Raw genomic sequence first — 21,216 nt, forward strand, 5'->3', positions numbered from 1 at the left:
CCAAGCGGCCAGGGAATCCATTTCCAGCGCTCTCTCCCTGGCCCGTGTCTCTGTCTGCCAGCCCCAGGTGAGAGCTCCCGAGTCTCCCCAAAGGCTAGATCTGATCCAATTCCCAGCCGCGTCACCTCCTGGTCCATCGTCCTGCTCCTGCAGACCCAGGCTGAGCTCACACCTTCCGCCTGCTGGAATTTCCCAGCCTTGGGGTTCCTAGTGTCTTTCCAGACTCTCCCTTGATCTGGGTCAGTCTCGGCCAGCCCATTCATCCCACCCAGACAGTCACATGACACCCCCCCTCACGTCTCCCGTTTGGCCCCCAAAGCAGCAGTTGAGCCCTTTCCCCGCCCTGGGAAGTGTGGAGCGATCACTGGGCAAGTAAGTCGGTGCCACCATGCGTCTCCTTCACCAACATATGGCAGAAAATTCCCACTTTGCCACCAGGACACATGCGGACCTGCTGCGGCAGCACCCAGCAAAGTGGTGTCTTTGCACCCGCAAGATCTGGGGGGAGGATTGTCCCTGATAGCCTCTGGCTGGCTGGACCCAACAATTCACTGACCTCCGGGGGTTTTCGCACAACCCTGCTTCAGGCGAAGGGAAAATTCTCTGGGAAACCCTCCCCACGCTAAAATGCAAAACAGGGCTCGTCCGGGATTTGAACCCGGGACCTCTCGCACCCTAAGCGAGAATCATACCCCTAGACCAACGAGCCACCCTATAGCAGTTTTTCCAGCTGTTGCTCAAGATGCCACCTCAGCAAAGCAGCAGCCTGGCGATCAGGTTACACTGACGGGGGCTGGCTGCTGCCTCACCCCGCCTTCCTCCGGAGTCTGCAAAGCAGAAGGGAACTGCCCGCTGTGGCTGCAGCCCTGACAAACAAGCCTTGAGCCTCACGGCACCCGCTGAGCAAGGATTCTCTACAGCTGGCCATGGAGGCATCTCATACCCAGCACCCTGCTTCTCACGTCCCTTCCTACCGAGCCTCGGGCACTTGCCTGCCCCCAGCCAGCCTGCACAGCGAAGGATGGCGTATCCCCCCCGTGGGGTGACATGCACCCGCCACGCTGTCCCGGGCCTGCAGCAGACCTCTGCAGAGCTCGAAAGCTCGCCTCGCTCACCAAAGGAAGTTGGTCCCATAAAAGTCATCACCTCCCCCGCCTTGTCTCTCTAATATCCCGGGACCGACACGGCTACAACAGCGCTGCATACGCCCATTGACCGAGTTCGGATTCTCTCTCTGATCTGTGCAACAAAAGCATGATGAATGATTGAAACAAACTTACTAAGATAATGTAAATATTCAACTCTACCAATGCGATGTACAGTCCCGCTCTGGCCCATTCACCTGGTGGTTGCATGTAGATGTTGAAAAGGGCCGGAGAGAGAGAACTGACCCTGGTGGAGCCCCACAAGCGAGGGGTCTGGGGGGGAGGGGCAGTTTCCCATCACTGCTCCTTGGGGGTGTCCCTTCCAGGAAGAGCTCAAACCGTTTCAGCACCTTCCCCTCGACCCTGCCACCTCTCGGGCGAGCCAGCAGAAGCTCCTGGCCCCCAGTGTGGATTGCTGCAGAGAGGCCCAGGGGGCTGAGACCGGATGGCTGCCCCTCTCCCCACTGACAGGAGGAGCTCAGCCATCAGGGTGACGAAACCAGCTCCAGTTCCATGTCTGGGCCTGAAGCCAGGTGGTGCTGGGTCCCGCCTGCTGGCTGCAGTTAGAGGAGCCTGGAGCTGGCCTTTGGCTGGCTTCTCTCTGAGCTTGCCCAGGAATGGGAGGTCTGACGCCGGGTGAGAGCTGGCCACCTTCTGTTGGAGACCAGCATTTCACACGAGTTAACGCCTCTCTCCCGTCTGGTGAGATACACTGTCACAGAGCGAAACTCTCGAACATTACCTTACAATACAGGTGTGACGAGTCCCCCACTCCCCCCGGATCCACCTGGAACTGAGGTACCACTGAGCCGCCCAACCCACCAGCCTGGGCTCCCTCTCACACTGTACTGCTGTGAAAAGCTGCAAAGCCCTCTCCAGCCTGCACTTTCACCAGCATTCACCCAGCTGCAGTTACATGCAGGCTCGTTGACCAGCCCCTGCGTGGGAAGGCTACAGTTAAGGCAACTTCCAGATCCCTAGGCACACACCCCTCTAGAGTATAAACCCAGAATTAAACCATCTTGAGCTGCACAGGGAACTGTACAGCGTAAGCTCATAAAATTCACCCTCTTCCTCAATGTGGAGAGGACTATGCAACAGCCTTCTGTCCCTGGGTTATGATTCCCACACACTGGTTTAGACAAATGTAAGCAGGGGAATAGTCCCGCTATTGTGGGGAACTTTCCTGGCTTCTGCACTACCCCGGGGAAGTGGGCTAGCGAAAGGATCTGAGTCCTTGCTCCCACTTCCTTTACCCAGTGGCCTCCCTGCCCTTGAGGACTCCCCTTCCACTCTCCTGTCTGGCATAGTCCTCGTAACCCCAACAAGGCTGGGCCCAGGATTCCTGGGGGGCTTGACCCCCAACCCTGCTGTGGTCACCTAGGACAGGGGCTAGGGTGTCCCCACTCCAGGGTACTTTCTCTGCACTGGGCACTTCTCTGACCCACTGACCATTACATACAAGTTAAAGCAAATGCAAGTTAATTAATCAACAATTAATTTTAAAAAGAATAAGGAAAAATGGGAAAGAGTTAAAGGAAACACATCAACCCGCTCTGTGGCAGGGAACATCACAAACAGTGTCTCTGGAACGTCCTGGCAGTTCACAGTCTGTTCCTTGTAAGTCCCAGGCCTCCTGCTCAGGCCCTGGCTGTGCTGCAGGGATGCTGTGGGTTGGACACTCGCTCTGGTGGTGGCCACACGCTCTCAGGCTCTAAGTGGCAGGACCCTTCTTCCCAGTGTCGCCCCCGCCCTGTCGGGGTTATAGTCCAAGCCTGGCCTGCAGAGCCCCTTGGTTGAGGCGTCTCCCTGTGCTGGGCCTGCTGCCCAGGGTCCCCCTCGCTCTCCCCAGCTGCTCACCGCACCCAGCTCCGGACTGCTCCACCCCAGCTGCACCACTCGGTCTCTGCCGGGCTGCTGCTCTGCCTCCAGCTCCCTGGGCTGCTTCTTTGGCCCCTCTGGCTCTGGTTGCTGCAGCTCTGCTCCCAGGACAGGTCTGCTCTGCAGGCTGCTTCTGTGACCCTGCTCCCAGCACTGACCTGCTCCCTGGGCTGCTTTCTGGCCCCTCTGGCTTTGGGGCTGCAGCTCTGCTCCCAGGGCCAGTCTGCTCTGTCTGGGCTGTGCCTCTGGCTTTGGGGCTGCAGCTCTGCTCCCAGGACAGGGTCTGCTCTCTCTGGGCTGCTTTTCTGGTCCTTCGGGATCTGGCACAGCTCTGCTCCCCCCTCAGCTTGGGCCCCTGCTTCTCCTTAGCTCGGCCCCGCTCTGTCTGACCCAGGCAAATCCAGCTCACACGGAGGACGGGACCTCCCTGGCCTCCTGACTCTCTGATTAGCCTGCCCACCCTGTCATTCAGGCTGACCTGGAGCATTGGCCTCTCCCCATTGTTCCTGGGGGCTGTCGGTTTCAGGGTCCCGATTCCCCAACGACCCTTCCCCCTTTTTAGTGCTGGGAGCTAGCAACTAAAACACCCCCACTGAATGTTAGTAAGGGGGCAACAGTCCCCTCACACAAAGCAAAACCAAGTTTATTAACTACAAAAGATAGATTTTAAATGATTATAAGGAATAGCAAACAGATCCAAGCAGATTACCTAGCAAATAAACAAAAAACTCAAACTAAACTTAATATACTGAGTACAGTGGATATGAATTAGGAGATTCTCACCCTAAGAGATGATACAAGCAGGCTGCAGATCCTTAAGGGGCAAGCTGCACTTGCTTACAGCTTGGAATCCCAGGTCTTTCATTCACAGGCTAGAAATCCCTTTAGCCTAGGTCCAGCACTTCCCCCAGTTCAGTCTTTGTTCCTCAGGTGTTTCCAGGAGTCTTCTTGCGTGGGGAGAGAAGAACCCCAGATGATGTCACTCCCTGCCTTATATAGCTTTGTCATATGGTGGGAACCCTTTGTTCCAAAGCTTGGTTCCCAGATCAGTCTGTAGAAAAACACTGACATCCCAAGATGGAGTCCAGCATCATGTGGTCTGGTCACATGTTCCTGTAGAGTCCTAGCTGCCATAACTCACAGGCGTCCATAGCCTTCTCAGGAAGGCTCCCCGGATGGGAGATAAGCTTCTCCTAAGGCCTACTGTTTTTTCCTAATGGCCCATTGCCCTGAATAGGCCCTTCCCCACCCACTATCTAGACTGAAAGCATCTTGTCTAGTGGGCATTCCCCAGGTGTAACTACATTGGAAATGCAGAGACAGAGTCAGTATTCATAACTTCAGAGACCAAAATGATACAGGCAGACAAACAGAGAATCATATTCAGCAAATCACCTTTCCAATGACACCTCACATGACTTATTTTGCATGAAATACATCATAACTATGTCCTAATCATATCCTAATAATATCACTGTAAAGAATACGGGGTGCGGTGTCACAATGGGCTACAGCTGTTACAGGTGAGATGAATGCCGGCAGCACCTCACAAGCTTTCAATAAAGTCTGAACACTCCCCACCCCCTGATAATGCTAATACCTGTCGGAACAATACCACATCCAGGGGAGCCAGCCTGGGCCCAACCATGGAGCCGTCAGCGTTCCACTGAGGGATGGGGACCTTGGCATGAGCTGGCACCTGGCCAGCCAGCGTCAGGCCCCACGGAGCGGCTGAGAAGTGGGGTGTTTGTGGAGGCTGGAGGAACAGGGCTGGGATTCAGGGCGCCTTCCCCAGAAAAGGACAGAGCCCTTAGGCAGTCTGTCCCCTGGGGGGGGAGGAGGGGCGGGAAAGCAGCTGGGGGAGCAGGACCTGGCCCCTTTAAGGGCTCTCTGGATCCCCTGCTCTGGCCCTGCTGGCACTGGCCCCGTGCAGGGCCCCCTGGAGCCGCCCCCCACTGGAGCAGCAGGTTTGGGGGTTGAGCCCCCCAGGAATCCTGGGCCCAGCCTTGTTGGGGTTACGAGGACTTTGCCAGACAGGAGAGTGGAAGGGGAGTCCTCAAGGGCAGGGAGGCCACTGGGTAAAGGAAGTGGGAGCGAGGAATCAGATCCTTTCGCTAGCCCACTTCCCCGGGGTAGTGCAGAAGCCAGGAAAGTTCCCCACAATAACGGGACTATTCCCCCACTTACATAAGGTGCAACTGACCTGGGGCAAGTGACTGGGAGTAATCCGAATATTGCTGTGCTCTTTGGTGTAAGGGACCATCTATCACAAAGAGAAGCTCACTTGGGTGGCCAGACAGATCGGCGTACCCCCAGGGGACTGTCTGTGACCCCACGTGAGGGAGTTTACACTTGATAATTGGTGAAATCGAAGTATAGAACTCACAACCAAATTGGGGTTTGTGGGCTGGTTCTTAACAGTCTGTGGTGAGGTTGGGACTCGCGCCCGTGAGCCATTATGGGACAGTTTGACAGCCTTAATTATAGGCTCCACATACACGGAGAATAATTTGTGCTTTTGGTTTCCAGGACTGCCAGTGCCCCCTTTCACAGCTCGTTGGTCTAGGGATGTGATTCTTGCTTATGGTGCAAGCAGGCTGCATTTGTCTCCCTCCTGACCGGGGTTTTTTCGGGCTGCACAGTTCCATGCCTATATTGTAATATCCCCAGCAAGCCAGACTGCCTGAAAGACCGGCGTCTGCACTTTGCTCTCTCCCCAAAGGCGATGCCCAGTGTATCGTCTGCGGTTATGTTACCATCCGGCTCCTTCGAAGCAGCCCCATTTATTCATAGGGTGAAAGCATTACAGAGAAGTCCTGTGGAGACAGACCCTGGAGAGACCTGGCCACTCCGCCGGGACTGATGCACCTCCCCGAGGATTCACAACGACTCACACGCCGTTGTCACACCAGTCGGGGGTGTTAGGCCGCTGGTGCAGGGCACAGGGACCTTCAGTTGGCATGGTTAGAGCATGGCCCAAGTCCATCTGGCCAGCCCAGAGCCCAGCCAAGCTGCGGTGAACGCCGTGGTCTGGCTCTGTCTCAGTCTGAGCTCCCTGGTCAGGTCCCAGGCGAGAGCCCTGTCTCCCTGTAGCAGCTGGCTGTACCCTGCACCTCACCCCTTCCCAGTCCTTTGTGCTTCAGCTGGGGTCTTTGCTCAGCTCCCTGCTGAGGGGCTGGGAAATCCTTCTCCCTCTGGGGCACTGGCTGCCAGGGGCCACTGTCCTGGTGACTGGATTTGCCATTGACTTCTTGGGTCCTCCACCTGTATAAGGTCGGCCTCGGCCAGTCCTTTTTAATGAACCATCCCAGCTCAGACAGCTGGGTGACATGCACATCTATGCCTCTTAGCCTGCCCTGTGGGAAAACAGTCCTTCTCCCCCCCCCCCCCCGACACACACTGGGTAGTCAAGCACAATATAGGGGAAACTGAGGTACATATCAGCTTAATAAAAATATTACAGTAAATTCCCACTTTGTCTCTGGGGCTCACTCCAGACACCTGACCCACTGCCCGAAAACCTCCCATTGCCCTCAGCTGGGACCTGGTTAGTTGTATAGGGGTCAGCACTGCTGCTGCCCCAGTGATATTGCCCTGCCCGTGCAGTGAGCACATGGAGACAGACGAGGGAAGGTCACATCTCTTCGCACCCAACGCCGCTCCCTTACTAGCTACTGCAAACCGAGGGGAACGTCACAGCCGGGCACAAGTGCCAATATCCCTGAGATCTGGGAATGTTCTGCTCTCGGGGCAGGCTGACCATGAATGGGGCTGCAATCCACTCCTGAGGCACCTGGCTTTCCCTCCCCCAGCTTCAGAATGGGCTCCTGTGCCATACCCAGGGCAGAATCCAGACAACGAGTAGCTGTGTCACCCCTGCCGTCTAACCTGGGGTGCTCTTTACACCGCTTTGCTGCTGTGGCCTCCAGTCCTGCACTGCTCATGAACAGCCTCCCGCATGCAAGTCACTCCCAGCGACGTCTGTGCGTGATCAGCAGCCAGCCACAGCCCAGCTCTTACCAGCCTGGGTTCTCCTGCAGGGTGACCCAGCACACCCCCATTCCTCAGATTTCCCCCAGAAACTGATGTCCTGCATGGCCCAGCCCTCTCCTGGACAGCACAAATATATTGCGCCTATTATTACTCTAAGGGAACAATATCCCAGCTTATTAATTTAAGTAGTTATCCAGACAGTTCAACTTAACACACTGGATTAGCTAAAACAACAAATCAAGTGTATTAGCTACAAAGAGAGTGATTTTCAGTGAAGCCCAGCAAGGAGGCGTAAGAGTCAGACACAAGAAAAATAAAGATAAGACACTTACGGGTGCCCAACTTCACAAGCTCTATTAGAGTCAAAGCAAAGTTGTCTGGCCAGGTGCCTCCAGCAATCTCCCTGAGCAGCCCCTTGAGGTCAGGACGCCGCCTCCAGAGTCCAACAGCGGCTTCCTTTGTCTTTTCCTGTGCAGAGAATGCAATGGGCAGGGGGACAGAGAGGGGTGTCTGCCCCTCCTTTGTGTAGTCCTGTCGCCCTATCTCCAGCTGGGAGCCTGACGACGGGCCGTCTGTGAGGACAGGAACCCTATGCTGTTTCTTTGCTAAGATGTAGCTTTTTGCCCTGCCCAAGAACGGGCACTGAGCAGGTAATGGCCCACGGGCCTTGTTTACACCTGGCCGAGGCGTCGGCTTGCCTTGAGGAACTGGTTTGACCACTCCCCAGACGTCTCTGGAAAACCTGCTTTTAGTCCTGATTTCTGTTCGTGTTTACAACGTCACATGTCAGGCTGCGCCATGCACTTTGCCAGGCTGCTACTGATCAGCAAATGCTGAGTTTTTAAACAGCTCACGAGGCATCCCTCGTGCAAACCAGTGTGCAGGCTGTGAACACGGGGTGTGTTCTGTCACAGCTCCCCCCTCTCAGCATGGCTTATCGCCAACGCAGCAACGTTCCTAGAGGGAGACACAAGCAACGGGCCCCTTAAGCAGCCAGGGATTGGTTTTGTGGGGGCTCTGGTTTGCTGGAAGTGGCCTGACTCAGAATCTAGTGGCTATTGTGTCTGAGCCACCCAAGGTGTAAACTGTAAGTGCTGTAAAGTGTGCCGAGGAGCCGGGGGAGATTGCTCTTCAGCTGCTTGAACCTCAGAGGCCACATGGTCTTGTGGTTGCCAGCACTGCCAAGGTCTCCTCTAAGACAACATCTGGCAAATATTTTTCTCAGCTGGCTTGTTGGTCTAGGGGTATGATTCTCGCTTTGGGTGCGAGAGGTCCCGGGTTCAAATCCCGGACAAGCCCATTTTTAATGGTTGGGGGATCTGCCAGAATGAAGCGATTTCCCCCCAAGAAGAGAAGCTCAGTGAAGAGGAGGAGGAATTTTATTGCCTAAAATCCATGGCAGTGCCCAGCCTGGCTGCCAAGGCCACGTCACAGCTGGATGGGAACGATTAAGGTTCCCCCACCGTAAACTTTTCTGATGCTCAATAGAGCCAGATGTTTTGGGGTCTCCTCCTGCCTGGCTGATCTTAGAGCAAAAGCCAGGGGTGGCCCCTGGAGTCCCTAAGTGCCTCCCCGCAGCTCCCCACCCATGTTGCTCTGACACCCCACGTTGCGGGCGGCTGGTTTCCATGGCCGGCTCCGCTACAGTTTCTATTCGGCTGCCAAAGCCGAGCCGATCTCAGGGGTGGGAATGTTTCAGCTGGTGCCAGTTAATACGCAAAGGAGAGGCGACCCCGGGGAAGCTGAGATGTGGCCTTGGAAGCCAGGTTTGGGCACTGCTGTGCTATACCAGGGTATCGTAAGGGCCCTGCTGTGCCAGGCAGCCCCGGGCCCCGGTCACATCCCTGCCGTGTCGGGCAGCCCCGGGCCCCGGTCACGTCCTCACCGCGCCGGGCAGCCCCGGGCCCCGGTCACGTCCCCACCGCGCCGGGCAGCCCCGGGCCCCGGTCACGTCCCCACCGCGCCGGGCAGCCCCGGGCCCCGGTCACGTCCCCACCGCGCCGGGCAGCCCCATGCCCTGGTCACCTCCCCGCCGCACCGGGCAGCCCCGGGCCCCAGTCACGTCCCCGCTGAGCTGGGCAGCCCCAGGCCCTGGTCACTTCACCGCCACACTGTCCTCCCCCCACGCTCCATTTTGGTGCCATGCTGTGATGTTATTGACATAATCTGTAACTGTATAGATCCCTGTTGCAACCACTGTTATATATTTGCAGCAAATATGGTACAGAGGTTGTCGTGTGAGGTGTCTATGGAAAGGTTAGGATTGGCTGGGTAGGATTATGCTGTCTGTCTGGGTGTACCATTTTTGTAGTTGAAGTGATGAATATTGGCTATGTACTTGTATCTCAATATGTTTTGATTCTAAGTAGCCTTACATTATGCAAGGCACTGAATTTAGCCGTGAGTAGCCTTAGTAAAGCATTTGGTCAGTTTCTTGAGAAAGAAATTTGCAAATTGAGTGCCCAATCAAGAAACACTAAACTGACAATGGATTTTGGGAGACACCAATGCACATCTGAGCTCTCCTGAAAACGTTCAAACTAACATGTAAGCAGTGGCGTCCGCTGGCAAACTGAGTCATGCAGGAACATGTGACTTGCCCATGTGACTCCAAACTCCATTTTGCCGTAATTTTCCACAGTAGGAACAAAGAGGGGATCTCACACCTGGAGGAGACTGTAAAAGGCTGATGCCTCATCTCCATCTTGTCTTCAATCCTGCTTCCTGCCTTTGGAGGGACTTTGCTACAAACTGAAGTTTTGAACCAAGGACTGAACGACCCCTCCCAGCTGGGGACGTTCTCCAGAGTCTGGATTTGAACCTGCCGTTTATTCCATCACTGCGACAAGCCTGAACCAAGAACTTGGCCATCACTGGATGTCATTGATTCCATCTCACCGATTCTAGCTCTCGTCTGTATCTTTTCCTTTTATGAATAAACCTTTAGATTTTAGATTCTAAAGGATTGGCAACAGCGAGATTTGTGGGTAAGATCTGATTTGTACTTTGACCTGGGTCTGGGGCTTGGTCCTTTGGGATCGAGAGAACCGTTTTTCTTTCACTGGGGTATTGGTTTTCATAACCATTCGCCCCCATAACGGGTGGCCCTGGTGGTGATACTGGGAAACTGGAGTGTCTGAGGGAATTGCTTGTGTGACTTGTGGTTAGCCGGTGGGGTGAGACGGAAGTTCTCTCCGTCTGGCTGGTTTGGTGCCTTAGCGGTGGAAAAACCCCAGCCTGGGGCTGTGACTGCCCTGCTTGAAGCAGTTTGTCCTGAATTGTCACTCTCCGTTGGGTCCCGCCAGAACCAGCAGCGTTATACGTGCACAGTGTGGCCAACCCTCCCCCAGCTGTTTGGGCACATGCTGAGCCCGGCAGGATGGGAGAGGAGGGGAAAGACGGCAACAGGAAATGTAGGCTCCAAATCTCTCCTGCCGCGAGACCCTGGCGGAGCCACAGACCCCAAAGGGAAGGGCTGGCAGCCCCCTTTCAAATGGCCCGGGACAGGGTCCGAGGGGGAACGCGCTGGGGTGCATGGAGCAGGACGCACCTGTTGGGACTGCTCCGTCTCCTGGCGGAAAAGAGGGAGGCAGGAGACAGCCGCCCACTGGGGTGCCTCTGGATTCACGGCCCCCACGACCCACCTCCCTGAGGTCCGTCCACCCAGCCCCACTGAACAGAAGCAGGCTGCAAGCCGCCCCCTGCCCTTTCTCCCCCCGGAATCCCCTAGAGTCCACACAATCGGCTCCCGGCTGCGCAACCAACAAGATTACCCTCTCAGGGGGCTTAGGGGACAGGAGGTAAGGGGCTTAGCGCCCCTAATCCCAAACTTTGTCCATAGGAAGCTCAGGCTTAATGCCTGATCCCCCCATGAGCCCTTAAGTGGCTTGTCCCCTCGGGGATTGTATATTAGAAGGGGGAAGGGAGCCGGGGCAGGCTCCGTGCAGCGCTCCCGGCCAGCAGGATGTCGGGGGAAGAAGACTTTTACCTCTTTGAGAACATCTCCTCGGTGGGGCCCTGGGATGGGCCCCAGTACCACATCGCCCCGCTCTGGGCCTTCTACTTCCAGACGGCCTTCATGGGCTTCGTGTTCTTCGCCGGCGTGCCCCTCAACGCCATCGTCCTCGTGGTCACCGTCAAGTACAAGAAGCTGCGCCAGCCGCTCAACTACATCCTGGTCAACATCTGCCTGGGGGGTTTCATCTTCTGCACCTTCTCCGTCTTCACGGTCTTCATCGCCAGCTCCCAAGGCTACTTCATCTTCGGGCGGCAAGTCTGCGCCCTGGAGGCCTTCCTCGGCTCGGTCGCAGGTAACTCAGGGAGAGGGGCCGCGGGCAGGCCCCAGGGGGGTCCCAGCAGCTGTGGGCTGCGGCGTGGGCTCAGGGGGGGGGCACTGGGGGGCACTAGCCGTTTGCACCAGCCTTTACTTTCTAATTGCTTCCCTTCCCCCGCCGCCGGGGCCTCAAGGGGAGGCCGCTCCGCAGAGGGGGCTGCTCTGGGGATGAGGCAGATGCGAGCGGAGGCAGGAAGCTCTGGGCAGCCCCGGGGCGCAGATCCAAGGCGCCGGGGTTTTAAAAGCCTGAGGCGCCCCTTTGCAGGCACAAAACTTGCGCGGAAAGGCCGGTCGCCCTGATGGCTCGTGCAAATTGGGGGACTGCACACGCACACAGCTGCTCTGGGCTATTGCGATCACAAGCCTCTGACTGCCAGGAGCTGGGAATGGGCGACAGGGGCTGGATCACTCGAGATTGCCCTGTTCTGTTCGTTCCCTCTGGGGCACCCGGCACTGGCCACTGTCGGCAGAGAGGATGCTGGGCTGGATGGCCCAGTCTGGCCGTGCTTATGGTCCTGTGAGCACAATTAGGCAGCTGGTTTCTTTTAACGATCAGGCCCAAGTAGAACCGAATGGGGGTGGGATGTCCCTGGGGGAAATCAAGAGCAACAGGAGGGGATGCTGGCGGGCAGTCAGCGGGGATGGGGCCCCCAGGCTTAGGGTGTTGGGCCAACCTTCTGTGGTTCCCCTGGGATGCCCACATGACCTACCGCTTCGGGTGGAGATGGGAACTGGGACGGGGTGGGAGAAGAGCTGAGGAGAGCATCTGGAGAGGAGAGCAGGCACCTCCATATTCCCAGGGAAGCCCCAGGGCAGGCAGGGTCAGGATGGGGACCCTCTTCAGCCATCCTGTTGCTGTCCTTTACTGCATCTTCTCCGGTCCCCGCAGTGCCAGGCATCAGAGCGGGCACAAGCTCTGAATGCATGGCAGTGTCATAGCTCCCGAAGGGCCCAACACCCACAGGGGGCGATTTCCCACTGCCTTCACCGGAGGCTGGACGGAGCCAGTCCAGGGGAGCCCTGTGCAGACAGGCTGCAGCGCTGGGAGAGGTGCTGTGCTAGGCTGCAGAAGGGCAGGTGACCGTGGCAGCCTGGCAGATCCAGTTGCAGGATCGGGGCCAGAGATTTTCACCTTCATTCACAAACTGGCCCCTGGGGTGACCAGGCTGCTGTCACCGCTGGCTTCGCTCCAAAGCCAAACCCGAGTCCGGTGGATGTTCCACAATCCAGGGGGACGAGGCGAAGGGGGACGAAATGACTTTCCAGGCAGCCTCTGCTGCGACCCGCCCCTTCCCGTCCCCAGATAAACTCACCCGGCTCCCCAGCCCCGCTGAGATGCGAGGGGAGTTTCCACCAGCTGTTTCCCCGGGTCACTCTGCGTGCAACAAATACATGCGGAGAACTGGCCGTCCCCTGCCCCCGCACCTGTGTCCAGAAGTGTCTGTGGTGGGGAAGCAGGGATCTGGCTAGTGGGGAAACGGGGGAAACATGGGGCAGAGGTTCAACAGGCCAGCTCCACGTCGGCTGAGCTCCTCTCAGTATCCTGTCCCTGCACCCCAGGACACCAGCGAGGTGGGTTCGGGGGTCCCTGGGGGTGTCATCTGGGCACAGGGAGAGGCTGGAGGCTGCAGGGGGATGCTGGGCTCTGGGGCTGTATGGGTTAATCTCCCTGTGCCTTCCCCAGGCCTGGTCACCGGGTGGTCCCTGGCCTTCCTGGCCTTTGAGCGCTACATCGTCATCTGCAAGCCCTTCGGGAACTTCCGCTTCAGCTCCAAGCACGCCCTGATGGCGGTGGCGGCCACCTGGGTCATCGGCATCGGTGTCTCCATCCCGCCCTACTTCGGGTGGAGCCGGTAGGAGCCGGGCAGGGAGCTGGGGGCAGGGGCGTTCGAGAGGGGGGAGGAAGCTCTCCCGACCAGCTGCCCCAGTGTGCCCTGGGCCTGCCTCTTTTCAATCGCCTTGCCCAGCCTCATGGCATCGCCTGGCAAACGCCCCTGCCAAGAGGGAGCAGACGTGGGGGGCCTCCCCAGCCCCCTGGCAGAGTGCCTGGCAGGCTGAGCCGCGAGCCAGCTCTGCAGGGAGCTGGTGGTGTGCAAAGCCTCTCGCGCCGAACTGGTTCAGAGGCAGCTTTGCCAAGCGCCGGCTTCCCACCTGGGCTGCAGCCCCGACGGCAGCGCAGGGGGCTGGGCTATTCTGTCTGATCTCTGGGCTCGAGCTCTGGCTGGCCAGGGCATGTGCCGGTCCTGGGACGTGTTCCCGGCCTGAGAGGTCAGGAGCCGTCAGGCCTCAAAATCTCGTCATTCTGATTCCTCTCTTGCTCGCACATGGATGTAGTAGCCAGGCTCACGATTGGCCTGGGAGCAAGGAACCTTCTCCCCCCTGCCTGTGCAATCGCTGTGCTCCCGGGAGCAGAGGGACTGCTTTCTGCTGGGGAACAAGCCACGCCAAACGGGGCGGGGGGCGGCTGGCCCTGCCCATCCCGCCGGCCCTGGCCAGGGGAGGTGATGGGCTGTGCCGGCTGCAGAAGTCCGAGCAAGCTCTGGGGAAGTGCTGTGCCCTCTGTCTTGCAGGTTCATCCCTGAAGGCCTGCAGTGCTCGTGCGGCCCAGACTGGTACACGGTGGGGACCAAGTACAGGAGCGAATACTACACCTGGTTCCTCTTCATCTTCTGCTTCGTCGTGCCCTTCTCGCTCATCTGCTTCTCCTACTCCCAGCTGCTGGGCGCCCTGCGAGCCGTAAGTACCCCCTGCAGAGAGACAGGACGGTGAGAGCCAGGTCATGCTGCCGGTTCCCAGGGCACCTGTCTGCTAGCAAGTGTGCGGAGTGTGTGTGAGACGGGAGGGCTGCACGCTGGCGAGTGGGCGGTGTGTGTGTGAGACGGGAGGGCTGCACGCTGGTGGGTGTGCAGTGTGTGTGTGAGATGGGAGGGCTGCACGCTGGCGAGTGTGCGGAGTGTGTGTGAGACAGGAGGGCTGCACTCTGGCGAGTGTGCGGTGTGTGTGTGAGACGGGAGGGCTGCACGCTGGCAAGTGGGCGGTGTGTGTGAGACGGGAGGGTTGCACGCTGGCGAGTGTGCGGTGTGTGTGTGAGACGGGAGGGCTGCACGCTGGCGAGTGGGCGGTGTGTGTGAGACGGGAGGGTTGCACGCTGGCGAGTGTGCGGTGTGTGTGTGAGACGGGAGGGCTGCACGGTGGCGAGTGGGCGGTGTGTGTGAGACGGGAGGGCTGCACGCTGGCGAGTGTGCGGTGTGTGTGTGAGACGGGAGGGCTGCACGCTGGCGGGTGTGCGGTGTGTGTGTGAGATGGGAGGCTTGCACGCTGGCGAGTGTGCGGAGTGTGTGTGAGACGGGAGGGCTGCACGCTGGTGGGTGTGCGGTGTGTGTGTGAGACGGGAGGGTTGCACGCTGGCGGGTGTGCGGTGTGTGTGTGAGACGGGAGGCTTGCACGCTGGCGGGTGTGCGGTGTGTGTGTGAGACGGGAGGGCTGCACGCTGGCGAGTGTGCGGAGTGTGTGTGAGACGGGAGGCTTGCACGCTGGCGAGTGTGATTGCAGCTCTGACAGTCTGAACGGGTGATATTTTGCCTGTAGATGGTCTCCGATGTTAGAAAATGCCGAGCCGTCTAGTGAGGAGAGTGCCAAAGAGGCGCCCAGACAGACGGACGGACGGGTGTCCTCCACAGAGCCCCCACCACTGGGACAGTTCAGAGTTGCTTTTCTAATACCCATGGCTGCAGGGACCGGTCCGTGGGCTTGGTCTGTAACACACGGTCAGGGCCTGCTGCCCCCACTGGGAGAGCGGCTCATGCCAGTGGCCGCGAGCGGCCTGCTCTCAGACTGGGTCTCGAAGGAGCGTGTGTTTCTGGTAACTAAAGCCCGGGCGGATGGGGCATTGTGACTCCGGGAGGAAGCCCCCGGGGACGATCTTCTCCCCGTTGGAGTCGGACCTGGGGCCAGGCGAGCGGCGGGGTGGGAAATCAGACCTGCCACGAGGAGACGAGGGACCGTCCGGCCGATCCAACCCTGGCTCAGCAGCCCGGCTCTCCGGAGCTACCCCGGTGGAGGAGGGGGCTAGCGAAGGGGTGCCTGGGAGCCTGCCGCTCATGCCCGGGGGCCCTGGTGGGTTGCCTGCAGGTAGCGGCCCAGCAGCAAGAGTCAGCCACCACCCAGAAGGCGGAGAGGGAGGTGTCCCGCATGGTGGTGGTGATGGTGGGCTCCTTCTGCGTCTGTTGGGTGCCCTACGCGGCCATGGCCATGTATATAGTGAACAACCGCAACCACGGCCTCGACTTGCGCCTCGTCACCGTCCCTGCCTTCTTCTCCAAGAGCTCCTGTGTCTATAACCCCATCATCTACTGCTTCATGAACAAACAGGTGAGCGTTTCCTTCCTTCCGTCCCTGGTGGGCAGCGCGGCTCGGCGTGCGCCACGGACCAGGCCTGCCCCGGCCCACGTCCCGGGGGGTGCCTGAGAGCGGGATCTGGAGCAGCCCAAGTCCCTTCCCAGGTGCAGCCAGGATCGGATCTGGAGAAGTGGGGTGGTTGCCCGGAGGGGTGCATGGAGCCTGCCCTGGCGGTCACTGGGTCATGATATTAACCATGGGCCCTACATCAGGCCTGGCTGAGAGCACGGGCAGGGCAATGGGGCTGTGCTGACTCCAGGTTCTGCTCGGGTCCCTGCTCCGGGTTCCCAGGACATGGCCTGGGGGGCAGAGGGCATGGCCAGCACTGTACCCGGGAGGAGAGCAGAGGGCAGGCAGAGAGTCTGGGCCTAGGAGTCATAGAGTTTAAGGCCAGAAGGGCCCGTTAGATTATCAAGTGTGACCGCCTGCCTCGCACAGGCCATGACCAGCCCCCAGACACCCTACGGGGAGCCCAACAACTTTGTTCCACGGAGAGCCACAGGCAGAGAACAGGGGAGACCGAGGCCTGGTCTACACGACAAAGTGAGGTCAGCTTAGCCAGCTTGCTCAGGGCTGTGAAAAATGCCTCGCCTTGTGGGAGGTAATTAAGCCGATGTCAGCCCTGGTGTAGACAGTGCTAAGCCGCCGGTAGAAATTCCTCCATCAGCCTAGCTACCACCCGAGCTGATTAGGCGTGAGTTGCCCAGGCAAGGCCAGCCGGAGACCTCGCCCCATGCTGCTGAGGAAGGCGAAACCCCCTTGGTCCCTGCCAATCTGGGGGGAAATTCCTCCCCCACCCCAACTCGGGGGTCAGCTGGAGGCTGAGGATTGGCCAGACCCGCCAGGCGGGCACTGAGAGAGAGGGCTCTCGGCACCACCTCACAGCACGAGCCTAACCTGCCCGGCCTGCTGATGGCAACGCAGACTCCCCAGGTGTGTGGGCACTTCCTTGTGGCAGCCCGTGAGCCGAGGCCAGAGGGCTAGCAGCAGCCACCTGGCCCGGGTGGGGGGCAGCGCAGCAATGACCCCGGTCCCCCTTCGGGATGCTCCAACCCACAGCCAGAAGCACGTGCTCTGCCAAACAGCGTCCCTGTGCAGGGGGCAGGGGGTGTGCGAAGTCCTGCCGCGACCCTTTGTGGAGCAGGTTTGCTGAGAGGGGGACGGATGTGGTTACGGGGGGCTGGATGGAAGCATCCTGCGGGCAGTTGCCCCCCCGGGGGTCGCCAGCTGGACCACCCCGGCCAATCTAACGGTGCAGGGGGATGGCGCTCTCTCCCCGAACAGTTCCGCGCCTGCATCATGGAGACGGTGTGTGGGAAACCCATCACGGACGAGTCCGACGTGTCCAGCTCCGCCCAGAAAACCGAGGTCTCGTCCGTCTCCTCCAGCCAGGTCAGCCCCAGCTGAGGAGGCTGCGGCATCTCCCGGAGCCCTTCCCGGGACACCCACGCCCAGGGGGAGCAGGCACCAGGCTCTAGCGCGGGCTCTGAGAGGAAGCCCCGAGGCCCCACAGCCCGGCCCCACGGCTGCGCCTCCGACACACTGCACTGTAAATTTCAATTGGTGAGCTGGCCCACGCTCACCGACCCCCGATGGGAGGACGGATCGAACCGTCTTGGGAGAGCAACCCCACGCTGCCCCTGGGGGCGCCCCCCGTTGACCCTCCCCAGCTGCTGTCCCCCAGGCTGAGTCTGCCCCTGGCACTGGCAGCACAGGGCAGGCTGAGTGGTGAGAGGGGGGCAGGGCAGCTTTGCCTTCTCCCAGCGTCCCCCCGTCGGGTCTGCTGACCAGCCGTCATCGCTCCTTCGTCCAAGCATGGCCCCACCGACCCAAAGGAGACCGCCCCAGCTGGGGAACAGCACACAGTGCTTGGGAGGGGGAGGCAGGCAGAGGAAGGGGTAGAGAGGCAGTGTGTGGTCAGTGGTAAGAAGGGGGGTGGGCTGTGCATCAGGACTCCTGGGTTCTATCCCCAGCTCTACAAGGTGAGTGGGGTACACAAGAGGAATGGGGGTCTAGTGGGTTAAAGCAGCGGGGAGCTGGGCATCACGCTGCCTGGGTTCTATCCCCAGCTATGGGAGGGGAGTGGGGTCTAGTGGTTAGAGCAGGGGGGCTGGGTGTCAGGTCTCCTGGGTTCTATCCCCGGCTCTGGGAGGGGACTGGGGTGTAGTGGTTTATAGTGGGGTGCGGGAGGTTGGGTGTCAGATCTCCTGGGTTCTGTCCCTGGCAATGTCCCTGACTCACAGTGTGAAAGTCACTTGCGCTTTCGGTGGCTCAGCTGAGAAATGGCTGATGGCACCGACCCCCCCTCACATTGGTGAGGTCAGCCCCCTGGCTGTGAGGTACTTTGAAATCTCTTGCCAAGCGATGCACCATTGTTGCAGTGAGGGCAGCTAACGGCGCCTTGCAGTGGCAGTTTCCTGCTCCCCTGCGGGAGCCAAGCCCGGGATTCTGGGGACAGGCAGCATCCTCTGGCCAGCACTCTAGGGCCCATTCCTCCACTGCACCACCTTTACCCACTCTCCCCACGGAGATCAGAGCAATGCGGGGCTGGAAGGGACCTCGAGAGGTCACCTAGTCCAGCCCCCTGTGCTGAGGCAGGACTAGGTAATCCTAGATCGTCCCTGACAGGTGTTTGTCCAACCAGTTCTTAAAAACCCCCAGTGATGGGGAATCCACAACCTCCCTTGGGAGCCTGTTCCAGAGCTGAATGACTTAGGGAGGTGGTGGAATCTCCATCCTTAGAGGTGTTTAAGGCCCGGCTTGACAAAGCCCTGGCTGGGATGATTTAGCTGGGGTTGGTCCTGCTTTGAGCAGGGGGGTTGGACTAGATGACCTCCTGAGGTCTCTTCCAACCCTAATCTTCTAGGAGTCTATGAACTACCCCGAGAGTTAAGAAGTTTCTCCTAATATCTAACCTGGATCTTCCTTGCTGCAGATTAAGCTTCTTATCCTACCACCAATCCACATGGAGAATCATTGATCCCCATCGTCTTTATAACAGCCTCATATCTGAAGTCTGTAGCAGGTCCCCCGTCAGCCCTGGGCAATGCTTCCCCTGCCATGCGATCACAGCTCTGCAGAGCCATCCCCCACTGCTCTCCCAAAAACTCAACAGAAAGGGTCTCCAGGAGCAGGGTCCGGGCGCCATGTGCCCCCCTGGCCCTGATACTTTGTCAGCATCCTCCTCTTCCAACAGGAAAGGCAGAAGAGAGAGCGAAAGAAGAAGTAGACCCAACCTCTTGTTTTAGCCCAGACAGCCCAGAGGCCAAAAGGGTGGGATTGACATCATCTTCCGCCCCCTCACTTGGGACACCAGCGTGAGCCCCCTGGCTCCCTTCGACTGAGAATTGCCCCCATTTCCTGAGTCACTTTACCCATCACCCCTGAATTTGTCTGGCTCAGTCTGGGTGCCAGGGAATTGAGAGGGCCCATTTCTGCCCTGTTGTACCCCCCTGAATTCAGCAGGGCTTGCAGCAGGTTTGGGGGGCTGGGATCTGCCCCTCAGCCAGGGTTAATTAATTTGCATGCTAAGGAGCCAGAAGACAGGAGTGTAGCAAAACAAAACAGCTGACCGGAGGGGTAAATCCAAACTGCCACCTCCTTGCTGTGACTGGCCCCTTCGCGGTGGTTGTGAGGGTCTGAGCACCCAGGTCTCATGCACCCCAGTGTGCAGGTGGGAACAGCGCCAGAGAGACGCGGCCAAGGTCACGCAGGGCATGTATGGCAGAGCCAGGTCTTGAACTCAGCTCCGGCATCCCAGCGCAGTGCCTTAACCACAAGCTCCGCCCCCAACACAAACCGCCTCCCAGGTGGCGAGGGGTGTCAGCAGGCATACGGGGGTGGCAGGTGCCCAGATACCACAGTGAGGGGCACAGCATGGTACAAGCACAGACCTTCCAGCCGCGCTGAGACTGGCCCCTGCGCTGGGTTCGGGGTGGGGTATTTATATACCCTGGTGGGAGGTGGGGAGAGAGGATGGAGTCTATACCTGGGCATGGTCTAGGGTAGGGTGAGAGGGCACAAGCTAGGCTCAGGAGGGAGGGAGCTATCCCTCAGGGGATGGAGACGGTACCTGGTCCCCGCCCAAGGCGATGGGGCTGGCGGGTAGCCCTGGCTCTCCCTCTGTGTCTCTGTTGTACTCCCCAAGGCAGCTCTGGGGCAGGCGGGGAGGGGGGTCTTTTCTAAAAGCCCCAGGCCCAAGCCCACCCCCTTCCAGAGGCCCGTTGGAGAAGAGCCCTGCCAACCCAGGTCCTGTCTGTTCTCGGTGGCTGTTCAGCACCCCCCGGCACTTCTGGGGAGGTGTGCCCCATTCTGAGCTTGGCCCGCAGTGCCTCTCCCTACAGCCCAGCAGGGCTGGTGTGTGTGGTTTGTAAAACACCTGGGGACCCTGGGTGATCCAAAGCACTGTGTGCACGGGAAGGAGGCTTCTCGTTTCCCTCCCACCATTGGTGGGGTCAACACCAGTAGCTTCCCCACCTGGTCCTCTGCCAGACCCCGCCAAAGCGAGAACCTCTCAGCAGTCCCCCTCATTGCACAGGGGAATGTCCATTATCTTGCAGTGCAGGGGTCCGGGCTCTGGAATCCAAAGTGTCTCCTTCCGCAGCCAGCGATTCACCTCAACCCCTGGACGCTGCGGGCTAGGGCAGAGTCCCAGAGCTGCGCTCCCAACATACGTTTGTATTTAAATGTACAGAGCAAGTGCAATACCTGCAAAGCCCTGTATCCCCACTTGCCCATTTGCCTTGTATTCATCCTTGTAGCGCAGGGTAATACTCCAGGAGCGGTCATGACAATAAAACAATGCGAATGGGCTGAACGCAACACAGTGGTGGTGAGCCGTTTTGTACCCGTCAGCCCGCTAAGGTCGCGGGAGCAGTGAGGGCTCTCCCAGGGCTACCTGTTCCCGGGGGATGGGACGGTGGCGACTCCCAGACCAGGATTAGCTGGGCATGGCCCAGTTTCCGATGGCTTCATTCCGGGCAGCGTGCTCGCTTGCAGAACCGTACCTGTGCGTACAGTTGAACCCATGAACTTCTCCATTAACGCACAATCAGGTTAAAAAAGGCAAATGACCTTTCCCCAAGAACGCGCACGTGGCTTCAGCCTGACCTCGCATTCGCCCACAGCCAGAGCCAGGGGTCAGTCCCAAACAAAACCCAAGCCTTTGACGGCTTCGGTATTTGCCTTGTGCAATCGCTGCGATCAAGGGCACTCACCTCAACCAGGAGGCTGCCTGGCCCTCTTTGCATGCTTTGCTTTTCGCTGTGGGTAACAAACCTTCACGGGTTAGCAGAGCCACGGGCTGGGCCTGTTACTTCTTCACCCTTGCTAACGTTGCTACAAATCATCCCAACGATGACATTTGGACGACAAGGGTTCCAGGACCAGCCCTAACGCAAGGCTGGGCTGGCTCCCTGTGGAACAGTTACAGATGCTCAGCCCCCTAGACAAATGCTTCCTTTGCCC

At 58.9% G+C, this 21,216-nt stretch overlaps 1 protein-coding gene and 2 non-coding genes across 3 annotated transcripts; 2 read left to right on the forward strand and 1 right to left on the reverse strand.

Moving 5' to 3' along the window:
• Window positions 1–637: 637 nt before the first annotated feature.
• TRNAP-AGG (transfer RNA proline (anticodon AGG)) lies at window positions 638–709 on the reverse strand. The gene has a single exon. It is a non-coding gene; the product is annotated as a tRNA-Pro (tRNA).
• Window positions 710–8,246: 7,537 nt separating this feature from the next.
• TRNAP-UGG (transfer RNA proline (anticodon UGG)) lies at window positions 8,247–8,318 on the forward strand. The gene has a single exon. It is a non-coding gene; the product is annotated as a tRNA-Pro (tRNA).
• A 2,665-nt stretch (window positions 8,319–10,983) lies between these two features.
• OPN1SW (opsin 1, short wave sensitive) lies at window positions 10,984–17,157 on the forward strand. The gene is made up of 5 exons (XM_074942758.1): window positions 10,984–11,329; window positions 13,037–13,205; window positions 13,923–14,088; window positions 15,484–15,723; window positions 17,035–17,157. The coding sequence occupies exons 1-5, from the start codon at window positions 10,984–10,986 to the stop codon at window positions 17,155–17,157; spliced, it is 1,044 nt and encodes a 347-aa protein (XP_074798859.1).
• The last annotated feature ends 4,059 nt before the right edge of the window (window positions 17,158–21,216 follow it).

This window comes from Natator depressus, chromosome 1 (assembly GCF_965152275.1).
Source record: "Natator depressus isolate rNatDep1 chromosome 1, rNatDep2.hap1, whole genome shotgun sequence".
NCBI lineage: Eukaryota > Metazoa > Chordata > Testudines > Cheloniidae > Natator > Natator depressus.